We start from the raw sequence: 12807 nt of genomic DNA, 5'->3' as shown, positions 1-12807 counted from the left end.
ATACTGTAAAAAAAAAAAATAAAATAAAATCAGGAACTGTGATCTGCGACTAAGTAGATTTTTAAAAGTAGGTTTGGTGGTGCTGATCTTAAAATTTTTTTCTAACTGCTGAGTGAAATCACCCGAAAGTTACCCAAGGGAACCCGCGATTTTCAGCACCTTATAAAATGATGCATACTCGTGATCCCACAAATTGCAAACGCCCGGCACAAGCGGGCCATTCCCCAGGTACCATCTCGGCTGGGAAGCAGAACCTTGCTGCCTCTCCCTGCCATTGTCCCAGTGCTGTCAGAAGTCCAGGGTGGAAGGGCAGGGACATGTTCACACCGCAGCATCTCCTGTGTGTGCTATACACATGCCGTGCCTTTTTATTATTATTATCATTTTCTCCTTTGTCATCATTAAAAATTTAATGTGATCAAGGACCTCCTTGGCAATGAACTTATCCCTGCTAATAAACCCTTCATTATAAGCCCCTGAAGCGCAAGTGTTTTTACACCGGGAGACACGGAGTGGGTTTTTCTCTTGGCTGTTACCGGAAAAGTTCAAGGTATTGGAGCCGCTTCCAGACCTCCCGTGGGAACGCGTCCCGGTGACCCCAGCGCCCTCAGTAAAGGCCAGAGGGGGGGGTGGGGCCCGGGGCTCATGGCTCCGGGAGGGGAGCCTTGCCTCCTAAGGGCCCTTGTCACTGAGGCCTGGTGGCCAGGGACGTTTGGGTGCTGCATTACGGGCAGCTTTTACCACCCCCATCTTGCCTCACCTTCCCCCGTGTTCTCCCTTCCCCTCCCCCCGCAGCGAGCAGGTTTTAGGAGGTTTTACTCCTCCACTACCTCTCCACTAATCACCCCTTTGATGGGAAAGCGTGTAACGCGGGGACGCTAACGCCCGTAATTTGCTCAGCTGGATGAAATCCAAAGAGGTATTTTGTCACCCTGTCACGGGTGTGCAGGACATCGTAAATGCCACGCTTTGACTTCTCGCCGGAAACCTTGACTTGGGCAGCGCGTGCGTTTGGCAAGAAAAACATCCCGTATCGATTTTCACAGGGAGATAATTCCCAGTGAGATCAAGGGAAAAAAAAAAAATAAAAAGGATTGGGAAAAAAAAAAAAAAAGAAAAGAAGTAAACCGTGCTTAAGGGTATGAAAAAGGGCAGGGTCCGACACCCCACCCCCCAGGCCCGGAGTATCAGCGGTGCCGATGGGTGCCCGGCGGCGGGTACCGGTAAGAGGCAGACACCCCTGCCCTCCCACCCCATCCCCCCGCCCCTCCTCGGAGCCCACGGGCGGCCGCCGCCCCCACCCACCACTGCCGTCTGCGAAGGGTTAAACGCAATTTAACGCAGTGGTGTAGCATAATGGCTCCCAACCTAAACAAAAGGAATGATTAAGGGGGATATTTTCGAGCTACACAAAGCCCGATAGGGAAGATTTGTGTTACTAATTCCTGTGAAAGGATGTTCACGTGGTAGTTATACGGTCGCTGGCATTCACAGTTCAGTGCGTGCAGCAGTAAATCAGCAGCCTGGAAACAAAAGGGTTATTTTCTGCTCCCCCTCCTTTCGAAAAAAAGAAGAAAAAAAAAAGAAGAAAAAAAAAAAGAAGGAAAAGAATAAACCCCGACCTAACTTAAGCCATATTGTAAAAATGAACGTGGAATAAAATACGTGAGGAAGAGAGAGAATGCAAGAAAGAGGGCTGGTCCCAAAGCGCGGCAGCACCTCGGTGTCCCCCTCAGCGGAGGTGGGGGTGCTGCCCTGCCCTGAACCTCCCTTCAGCCCCTTCCTCCAGACACTGTTTGCTTTTCTCCTCCACTAAGCACGAAAATAATCGCACATGTGTATCAGCAGCCCTCTCTCGCTGGCTTCAAGCTGTTATAATTTTGAATGAGGGGGCATTTAAAAATTATGAGTGAGATTCTAAATTGCCTCTTTGAAACCGGCACAGAAAAATCATTCATCATCGGTTCGAAAACTGCCCTGAAATTAAATTAAAAAGAAATGAGGGAGTCTTCCTCCCAACGTGTGAGTCTTGGCAGAGCTACTCTCCACCTTGGTTTTCTATTTTTTCCCCTCCTCCCTCTCCCTTTTTTTTCCCTTCGTTTTTTTTTTTAGGTTTTTCCTCCCCCACTCCCCCCCTACCCCCCCCAAGCCTTAAATGCTGTGCCGGGTAATTGAAATGGGAAACATGATTTGTATCGGGCTGCAGCAGGAGGCTGCCGACCGTAGGCACCCAGGGCAGGCTGAGGGCTGCGGAGCGCGGGGAGTGTGCGTGCGCCCTGTGCCGTGCGCGTACGCGTGCGGTGCGCAGTGCGTGTGCGGTGCGCGTACGCGTGCGGTGCGCAGTGCGTGTGCGGTGCACGTATGCGTGCGCGTAATGCCCGTGTGCACAGTGTGTGTGTGTGTGTGTGTGTGTGTGTGTGCGCGTGCTTCTGTCTCTCACCCTCGCCGGCAGGCAGGAGGAGCGGAGGGCCAATCAGAGAGCCCGGTTTCATAAAAGCTGGGTTGTGATTGGCCAGGAAGGAAAGGGCATTGTGAACAAAGAAAAGTCCCTCTCAGGTACCGCGCCGGAGCGGGCTCCTACTCCCCCGCCTCGGCCGCCGCCGCTTGCGGCCGCCGTGGGGGCAGCGCCCGTGTCCCCCCTGTGAGTGTCAGCCCGTGAGGGGACAGCGATAGGTGCTGTTATTTTCTCTCCCCCCCCCCTTTTATTTTTTTTTTTTTTTTTGGTGTGTGTGTGTTCCTCTCCCCCGTTTTTATTTTTAATTTTGTTTCTGTAAAGGAAGGTCCATGGTATCTGGTGCTCTCTGCTTCCAAACACAATAAATCTGTTGAAGACATTAGATTTTTTTTTTTTTCCTCCTAAAATAAAAAGCGGCTGCAACAAAAACACACTCAATGCAGTTAGAAGGAAAAGGTCAACTCGATCCAATACAGACCGTAAGTACGGTTGCGTGGTGTGTCTATAGCACTTAGAGGGGATTTTCTTTTTTTTTTTTTCTTTTTTTGTCTTTTTCTCTTCTCTGCAAAGGGGAGCGTTAAGAGAGTTTTGGGAGTTGAGATAACTTAGGGATTTTGGTTTTGGTGGTTTTTGGGGTTCTAAAAAGAAAAAAAAAAAAAAGGAATCCCACAAGCAGGATGAGTTATTTGAGGGAAATAAGAGGGCGAAAGCACTGTAGTCACACAAATCATACTTGGCGGTGCACTTGGGGGGCGTTAAAGCATAGTGCCTTTTTGGGGTTTTAACTAACCAAGGGGGGGAAATAAAAGTGACACAATTACAGACAAGCCTGCATACCTCCCCCTCCCCCCTCGGCCCCCAGAGCAAGGCGCTCGTTAGGAGGAGTGATGGGGCACCGACAGATCCCCGCGGCACGGGAGGCATTTCTCCTGTCACACGGAGACGCCAGCAACGTGAAGCTGGAGCGAGGGGAGGGGGGTGGGGTGGTCGGGCGGGATGGGATGGGACGGGATCGCCCGTTGGTCGCCGGTGCCTTGGTCCTTTTTTACCTCCCGGCACGGTCCCCCAGTCGGCCGTCCGAGCGAGAAGAGGGGAAAGCCCCCGAGGAAACGGCACCCCCCCCCCCCCTCCGCCTTCCTCCCTCCCCGTGCCGGGCCGCCGGGAGGGGGACGTTTGTAAGGTGTTTCTCGGGAGCCGCCGCTTTGCTGCCGCCGCCGCCGCACCCCCGCGCTCCGGGGATCCCCCTCAGCTGCGGGGGCGGCGGCGAGAGGCCGGGACGAGACGCAGACCCGACAGGCTGTGCCCGCCGCGGTGCGTGTTTTGCGCGTTAAAGACCCTACCCGCGCTGGCTGGAGACGCTTGTCACCCATTTTTGTTCTCACGACGACCAATGGAGCCCGCCAGCCTCACGTGACGCGGACGGCCTGAACTGTAACGGAACCGCCGCGCCTCAGGGGTTGGCGGTTGCTGGCGCGAGCGCCCCTCCTCCACCTCCCCCCCCCCCCTTTTCCCTCCCCCCCTCGCCCGCCACCGGCAATTCATTACGGCTTTTAGCTTCCCATCGCCGGCTAATTAAAAATACTAAGCTAAAGCTCCGAGACCGTCTGACTGGGGGGGGGAAGAGGGGGTGGTGGTGAGACGGGAGGGCGACGGGAGGAAGGGGGATAGGAGTAGGCTGCGAGGTTTGCCGAGACAATAAGGTGGGAGCGATCTGTCCTGAAAAAAAGGTCGTCTGCTTTATCTCCTCGGACTCTAATTACTGAATTACTTACCGCATGACTGATTAGTCCGAGCTCCCGGGTTTTTCATTGTTATTATTATTTTTTCCTTTTTCTTTTTGTTTTTTTTTTTTTTCTCCCCGAGACAGCAATTTGAGACTCTCTGCCTGTGCTTTTTTTTTTTTATTATTGCTATTTTTAAAAAGCTCTGATTTGAGGCGGGGGGGGGGGGGGGGCAGGGGGGAAGACGGGGAGAACGGGGACAGAACACCATCCCCACCCCCTCCCTCCCCGAAATCTTATCCCTGGGAAAATTTACTTCGTTTGAGAGCACGTTGTCCTTCCTCCACTCCCACTAAATGTTTTGATAACCGGTTTATCAGATCAGTGATTCCCCCCCCCCCTCCCGCTCCTCCTCCTCTTCCTCGCCGCCTCCCCCCCCCTCTTCCCCCCCCTCCACGTTCCTCCCCCCCTCGTTTCCCCTCAAGTTACTTCAAGAAATCAGATCTGTCAGGACGGGCGAAAAAAATGCCACTTCCCAACTAACAGGCGGAATCCAGCCCAGATTTTCAGTCCTTTCTTCTTCTTTTTTTCCTTCCTCCCTTTCACTAATTTATCCCGATGTTAGCACATTCTGTCTTGTAACACCCGGGCGCCTGTAGGTTTGTTTCATGGGATCATTACTTACTGATCAGGATGGCTCACAGGTCCGGGGCTGAAGACGGAGTGTGAAGTTGGGGAAACATTTCTTTTTTTTTTTTTTTTTTTTTTTTTTAAATTACTGTGATGATTATTACCTCTCGGTGCTTATTCAGGAAAAGCAAACAAACAAAAATCTGGTCCTTGATGCTTCAGTTCTGAATGTGAAATATTACCTACCAGCTGGTAAAGTTGTGAGACTCAGCATTTTGTTTTTTTAAATTTTTTTTTTCTTTAAGCGAGAAGGAGGAAAAAAACACCTAAACAAACAAAAAAAGGACTTCTGATCCGTGTGCCAAAGTAGGGGGAGATATGTTATTGACCGATTTATACTGGCTGAGATGATACTTGCTTTCTACTTCTTGATCACTTGCTCTTTAAGTAAAATGAGGCACAGAGTTGTTGCTGAGACGAGTGGGAACAGCATTTTGATTTGCTGGTTTAATTAAAAAAATGATAAAGGATTAAAGGTAAGCATTATGCATATATATGTATAAATATTTCGACAGTCGACTGTAAAAGGGAGAGATCCCTTTAAAAATCGTTTTAACTAAGCTTTGTCAAACACACACTCATTTGCGGTCACTGAGGCCACCTTGGTGCAAATCACTTAAAGTGTATGTCTTAATCAGTTTCCTGTACAGTCAGTAATACTATATTTAACAGACCTAACAATTGTGTGACCTAGGAGTACATTAGAACTGCTTTTAGAACTGTTATCTTGAGAATGTGTTTTCGTAAAAAAAAAAAAAAAAAACTTTTAAAAATTTGTTTTCTTCTTTTTAGCCTATGGAGTTTAATATTTTATAGTAAACATTTGTGTTTGTAGGTTATCGGTTTTTAACTGAAGCTGTGTTGTGGCAAGGAAAATTAGGTTTCCCACTTGCCTTAGCACTCCCTCTCCTCCCCTCCCTCCCCCCCACCCCCAAGAGATTAAGTGGAAGGGGGGTAAAAGATAATATAGGAGAGTCACAAAACTTCAAGGGTCTGGTTTAAAGCCACAAAATCCATGGAATGCAGCGAAGAGTGAATCTGTGTCCTTCCTTTTCTCCCTTTCGTGCCTAGGTGGTGGTCCAAGGGGTTAGATTACAACATGTGCTTCAACAGCTAGGCACCAATTTTAGGGCTGTATTTCCTGAGCTTTGTGGATTTAAATCATGTAGTTAATTATGTGTGTGTGTCTTCCCCTCCCCCCCACCTTTTTTTTTTCTCTCTTTTTTTTTTTTTTTTTGTGGACATGACTTTTTAAGAGAGGTTGTGGATATTGGTATACAACTAGGTGAAAAATGCTGAAGATAAAAGCATCATGGCCATTGCCTCCGGTTTAACAAACTTAAGAAAAAAACGTGGTGGTGTTGAACCGTTTCGCTCCCCCTACTTTGCCCCCTTTTTATTAGTCGTATTACATTCTGGTAACACCCAGACAAGAAATACTCAACTTCTCCCTTCCTCACAGGACAAGGTGGACGTGGACTGCAGGTTTTGAACCTAGACGCACCTGGGGGAGGAAGACAAGAAGAGTTGAACTTAGGAGAGCCCAGCGGAGATAAACGAATGTCCCCACATCTCCAAAGGAAAGTTCATCGGATTTTTACTCTAGAGATCTCATCTTCAGGATGTCATTGAACACTTCCACTGCAGGAAAAGGTGTGGATCCAAACGCGGTTGACACTTATGACAGTGGCGATGATTGGGAAATCGGTGTTGGGAATTTAATAATCGATTTGGACGCCGATTTGGAGAAGGACAGACAGAAATTTGAGATGAATAATTCTACTAATACCACCAGCAGCAGCAACACCAGCTCCAAGGATTGCGGGGGTCTGGCTTCCAGTGGGGCTAATGCTACCTCAGCCTTAGCTGATGGCCTAAAATTTGCTTCTGTTCAGCCCTCTGCTCCCCAGGGGAATTCCTCTCACAAAGAGACTAGCAAATCAAAAGTGAAAAGGAGTAAAACTTCTAAGGATGCTAATAAATCTCTGCCTTCTGCTGCCTTGTATGGGATTCCTGAGATCAGCAGTGCTGGCAAGAGGCAGGAAGTCCAAGGGCGCCCTGGAGAGGCAACTGGCATGAATTCAGCACTGGGTCAAAGCGTGAGCAGTAACCCAAACGGCAATAATAACACCACCAGCAACAACACCACCATTGCCTCTTGTGGGAAAAACAAGGAGGAGAAACCAGGTAAAGCCCCGGGCAGCAGAGGCTCCAAGCGGGATAAGGATGCAGGAAAATCCAGGAAGGACAAGCAGCATGACCTGCAGCAGGGCCACCCCAACGGCGGTGCTGGCAGCGGCCAAGCTCCCCCTGGGCACCTCTATGGCTTTGGGGCCAAGGGAGGCAGTGGTGGAAGCAGCAGCCCCTTCCACTGCACCTCTTCTGTCATGGGGGAGGTTAGCAAAAGCACCCCGGATTCAGGGTTAATGGGGAACTCTATTTTGGTAAAGAAGGAAGAGGAGGAGGAGGAGAACCACAGGCGAATCAAGAAATTGAAAACAGAAAAGGTAGGACAAAGCTCCTCTCCACCTTCTTCTCTTCCATGTCTCCCTGTGTCTATAATAAATGTGCCACAACTGTGTGTTTGGCTCCTGTGTCCTTCTCTCCGCTGTGTATATGTGACGTGCATCTGTTCTTCCTCTTAAAAATAAACAACCCCAAGACCTCTTCCCTAGACAGAAGACACCACGAGCGTGCTGCTGCTCTCGCTTAGGATTTCCCCTCCCTGTCCTCAGAGCTGGAGGACGTTTCTGTTTTGTCTGTTCCTTTCGGTCGCACTCACCCAGATGGAGAAACCCTGTGATGTCCCTGACTGAGCTGTCCCTAGTTTTAGCAGAGGGCAGCAGTGTTGGTACCGGTGGGATGGCACGTGTTTGCAACCCGGAGGTCTGTGTGACTGCCTAAAAGGGGGTGGCTCAGCTCTGGGAGCAGCAGGTCTTGTACATGCTGATGCTTTTCCACAAACACCGGTGGGCATTCGCAGAACGTTCCTCTCCTAAAATCTAAAGGGACCCCTCTCCCTTGTCCTCTGACCCGCTTGCCTGGAGCTGAGGTGGTGCTTGGTGGGGCGGGGTGCGGCGGAACAGGAGGCATTGGCAGAGAGTCGGGCCGCCGTTGCGCTTTGTGGAGACGTAGGATGTTTGTTGTACTGGGGGCTCCTGTGGTACAGAAGCCCAGAGGCCTCAGAAGCTGGTGTGGAGGACGGAGAGGAAGGAGCGAGCAGACAGGCGGTGCCTGTCGTCCTCCTGGCAGGAGGAGGCGGGGAGGAGCGGAATGCACCTTGTGCTGAGTTGCGTGTGTGCAAAACAGCTTTCGGAGCAGAGGGGAGCAGTTTGTCTCCTGTCTGCGGGAGCTTTCCTATCCGAGCCTCGCTGTCTCTTGGATGTGAACTACTCGTTTGTTGAGTGGTTGAAATGTATGAAAGAAATCAGATGGGGGTGTGTAGTTTGTTGGTGTTATTTTTTTTTTTTTTCTTTCTCTTTCTCCTTTCTATTATGTTAAGAAGGATGCTTTCTGTAAGAATAGCTGGCCAGGACTCTATTCTCGGGGAAGGGCGGAGGGCAGACCTTGGCACTTGTTAACTGCTGGTTCAAGGAGGTTCTGATGTCGGCGGGAACTGTTCTGTCTTCAGAGCAGAAGGCATGTTCTGGGGTACCTTGGGGGGAACATGGGTGCTATGAATTCTACAGGTTGTTAAACAAAGATAACCTGATCTGCCTGTAAAATAAAGCAAGCCACGCCCCCACCCCCAAATGAACAATCTCAGGGTGTTAGATTGTTACTTTATTGTCAGCTGTTGGTCTTAAATGACCTGCTTTTACAACTTCCCTGAATGAATGTTCAGCGATGGGAAAACTTTCGGATCGGTGTTAACTGTATGGTCTGCAAGTGTCTTGGAGGGCTGAAGGTCTCAGGGAAAAGTTAGCTCTTTTTACAGCCCACTATCGGCTTTTCCGTATTTCGGTCATGTTGAAGTTTTTTTAACATTTAAATCGACTGGAGGATTAGATTTGGGTGTTTGTGACAGAAGGTATTTGTGATAACCGGGAGGTATTTCAAGGGCTTCTGTTCAAGGCAAAGAAATTAAATTTCATGTTGTATACATATTATTGCTTTTAAAATAGCACGTCTATGGATGAATTTGAATGAGCCTTGTGACCTTTTCTAAATGTAGATGAGAGAAACGGATTGTTATAATTCATCTGTGTATGTTTGCCTTTTGATTTATGGAAGTTCTGTTCGCGGCGGAAAGGTGTCCTAAAAATCTCGTGGTCTCTTTATTAACTTAGTACAGTAGGCATTTACTTCTGTTGCCAATAGTCTTCAAATTGCAGTTCTCTAATCTGTTTTAACTATCTAGATAAATTGCCCTAATCCGGTCTTCACAATGGTTGTGGTTAAAGAGTCAGAGCCATTTGATTGGATTCAGTGGCTGCCTGGAATGTGGGAGGTACTGCCCTTTTGCAACCCCCTTAGCCTTTTAATCTTTCAGCCAAATGTTCACATTCAACAATTTTGTTTAGCTGGCAATCTGAACATTTCAGTATCTCAAAGGCTGCTGTCATGGCAACAGAGATTAGAGGGTGGTGTGGTTTCTCCTGTTTTTTGTGTTCTTTTCACTCTCTAGTCACACAGAAAATTGTATGAAGAATCCATATACACGCGAGTAGTTCTACATGTAATGTAAATTGGATGGCATGCATATCGAGAGCAAACATGTACAGAGCGGTTTAGAGCCAGCGGTACACTTCGTGTGGTGGCTGTTGCTCCGGGAGGAGGTTTGGAGCTTGCATTTCCACTAGCAGCCACTGCTGTTGGCACACACCGAGCCTAACACAGGCTTCACACATTAGAGTCGTGCAGTGTTGGCCATTGTCTGGCACAATGGCGTGCTTGCTCGCTGTCTGAAATAACATCCCTTAGCATTTCTCTTCCCAAAGAATGTTCCCTTCTAAGACGTACAATAATAATAAAAGCTCGGCGCTGACAATGCTTGCAACCTTGAGACCAGCCTGTAGTGCTATTACTGGAATTTAAGTGCTTTACGTTTGTTGTTTTGGCTTCCCCTCTTTTTTTTCCCTCCCTCCACCCCCGCCAATGTTTAATAAAGATTAGAAAGATTATTTTTGTAAAGGATTTTAGATTTGTTAAGTGTTCGCGTTTGGAGTGTTTATACACTAGGATACATATGCTGTACTTGCACAAAGCGCCTTGTGTCTCTAGATTAATATGTAATTTCCAAGCCTGCATGTTAAAATAAATTGCCAGTTATCTTAATGTGAAAGACAGGTCTCTTGAATTTGGATGTTCCATCTTAAGTACAAACGAGAGTTCATGCCTGCTGATTCAAAATCTACAGATTTTCATATGTGGTGTGGAATATAATATTGCATTTGTTTACTATTTGTGAAAAGCTTGGAGCAGATTCCCAGGAGTTGTAGTCACTGTTTAGCTTTCACAGCATGCTTCAATGTCTATTTTTGGTCTATTTATTCTGTTTCCTTGCTGCAGATAGTAATGTAAAACATGATAAATTGGATCTTATGAAGCCTAATTAAATCAATGACTGTGTTCTGCCGGCTCTTTTATGCAGAAACCGCAACTATGTTGTAAAACTCGCCACTCCCCTAATATGTGGATAAAGTCAAAGTATGCTCTGATTCTAAGATGTTTGAGCTATATTCGTGCAGCCCATTTTGTGGTTAAGCCATCAGTGACATGTCTGAATAAGTAGTTTTGACAGGTAGGCTAACCACTCCTAAGATTTTTGGTGTTAAAACCTGTCTCTATTTTCCATTTCTCATCCGTACCGTTTTTAGCACAGTTACTGACTGTTTGTCAGCGTGAACTCTTCATCTGTTTTAGCTAAGTTGGATTTTTGTGTGTGTGTTTTTAACAGCTGTTTCACTGAAAAGTGTTCAGAGTATCTGGAAGAATGCTTTTGTGTGTGTTGTAGGGAAGGTTGGGGAATTCAGACACAATTTACTCTGAGATAAGGGAAAATTGTGTATGGCATGTGAAAATCTGTGTGTTTACATGAAAATAATACAGATGGTACAAAGGTATAATCAGAGGTTTCTTAGTTGCAGTTTTTAAATGAATCGATCTAGTGATATTCCGGGGTTGTATTGTTCTCTTTTATTATGATATTGCTTCTTATTAAGACTGCATTTCACATCTGAAAGTTGACTTCAGCAAATTCATATTATGGCTGGTATTGTTTATTTTATCCTTTTTTTTAAATTTTAAAAAAATAACAGGCTTGAGGCTGTTTTAAACTTCATCAGGAAACTGTGTGCCTTTTACCTACTGATGTAAATAATTTAAGTACGTGCTTTGATTAATGATGTTATGGAGATATGCTTTTCATGTACTTTTCTCGCTGGCCTTGGGTGTAGTTTATTCACTGTGAAATAAAAGGGCAGGGAGGTCACTTGCTGTAATTAAAGAACAAAGTCTATTGTTGTTTGACAGCAAACTGTTTTGAAAGCTACATAAGGGATTTAGCTGTTAAAAACATTGATAACTATGGGTGTCTAACAATAAGCACAGCTCAAGGTTCTTAAAGTTCTGTAGTGCTGTCTAGTAGTGTGACGGTGCTTTTTGAGCTGGGTGAAGAGGTGTTGCCCTTTGGCAGAGGAAAGCTTTCCGTGTGAACCTGCTGACCTCTGCCAATATGTATGACCAGATCTGCTATTGAATTCCCGTGCAAAGCAAGAGCTGGCGTAGCACAATGGAGGCGGGCCTAGAACATTTATAACATAAAGTAGGGAAGCTGATAACCGTATTCGGAACTACTGGAAAAGCATTTCACTTTGGGCATCGGTAATTTTACAATTTTAATAACTTCATAAATACCCAGTAAAAAGAAAAGGATTGATTGTCCAGATGTCATGAGGTTAACCATGTTCTCCATGTTAAAGGGCTTTGCTGCAAGACTGTTTTAATTATAGCTATATAAAGACTTGTTTTTCCAAAGTAGCATTTTATAGTCCAATAAATGAAATGTATGTTAAAAGTGCTAAGCAAAATCTCCTGTAACGATAGAGGTGTTCAATAACTAGATTCAAGTAACATGGAAAGTGCCATCTGTTCCTAGTTTTCAACATAAACCCAAGAACTGAATAGCTGAGATTTGCTCATATTTTTTCGACTCTTTTTTTAATTGTTATTATTATTATTATCATTATTTTTAAAAGTTCACCTGGCACTTTATAGAAGCTTTCTGAAATGCAGTAATACATGAGAGACTGTGAAAACACATGTTCCTATATACAGTTTACTAGTTCCACTTTCATGTAAAGAGATTTCCAGAAGTTCAGTCATTGAAGAATTTCTAATAGTGAATCACCTCCTGCAGGCAAACACAATAAAGGTCAGTTCTTCAAAGGTCTTACTATTTAGGTAGAACCTGAATTATTCTGTCAATTTTTCAGTAAGGTAAAAAGACGAAGAAAAAAAACCCCGTGCCTCTCAAAGGATAACTTTAGCCAGCTCTTATCAGTCACCTAATTACATATGATAAAACCATTGACTAAAATTTTCCATGCAGAGACTTTTCTGCTCTTCAGAGAAGTGTTCTAGAATTGCTGATAGGGGGAAAATTACTCTTTTAAAGATAACTTAAGTTCCGAAATGTTAGGCAATGAGATTCTTGGCTGCAGCCTACGAGCCCTGGATAAAACGCCATCCGGCCTTTGTTTGAGGTCTTTTACTGAAGCTAATGACTGGTCTTGTGCCGCCCTGAGATAAATGACATTATCTCTGAGTGGTCTGACAGGAAACAGACATGTTAATGGTGAAGCTGCGGGGAGGATCTGCTACAGCTCTGACAAAAGAGTAAAGCTTGGACCCCTGGTTGTGATCATTAACACATAATGCATTCCAGCTTCTCCTACCAGGGCCTTGGTAATTGGAAAGCTATTTTATTGACAACAGCGT

General features: G+C 46.2%; 1 protein-coding gene across 2 annotated transcripts in view; it reads left to right on the top strand.

Moving 5' to 3' along the window:
- Positions 1-2892: 2892 nt before the first annotated feature.
- The window catches only part of ZNF608 (zinc finger protein 608), a gene marked incomplete at both ends in the record, with an annotated part of 84076 nt that continues 74161 nt past the window's right edge, over positions 2893-12807 (top strand). The window contains 2 exons of one of the 2 annotated variants that reach the window (XM_084278121.1): positions 5200-5342; positions 6329-7373. In XM_084278121.1, the coding sequence (XP_084134247.1) occupies positions 6489-7373 (885 nt within the window). Of the gene's footprint in view, positions 2935-5199; positions 5343-6328; positions 7374-12807 lie in introns of those variants that run through there. The other variant, XM_084278122.1, reaches the window with a different exon arrangement.

The sequence above is a fragment of the Gallinula chloropus genome (assembly GCF_964237585.1).
Source record: "Gallinula chloropus genome assembly, chromosome: Z".
Lineage (NCBI taxonomy): Eukaryota > Metazoa > Chordata > Aves > Gruiformes > Rallidae > Gallinula > Gallinula chloropus.
Note: the sequence above shows the minus strand (reverse complement) of the source record. Positions and strands in the feature narration are given on the sequence as shown.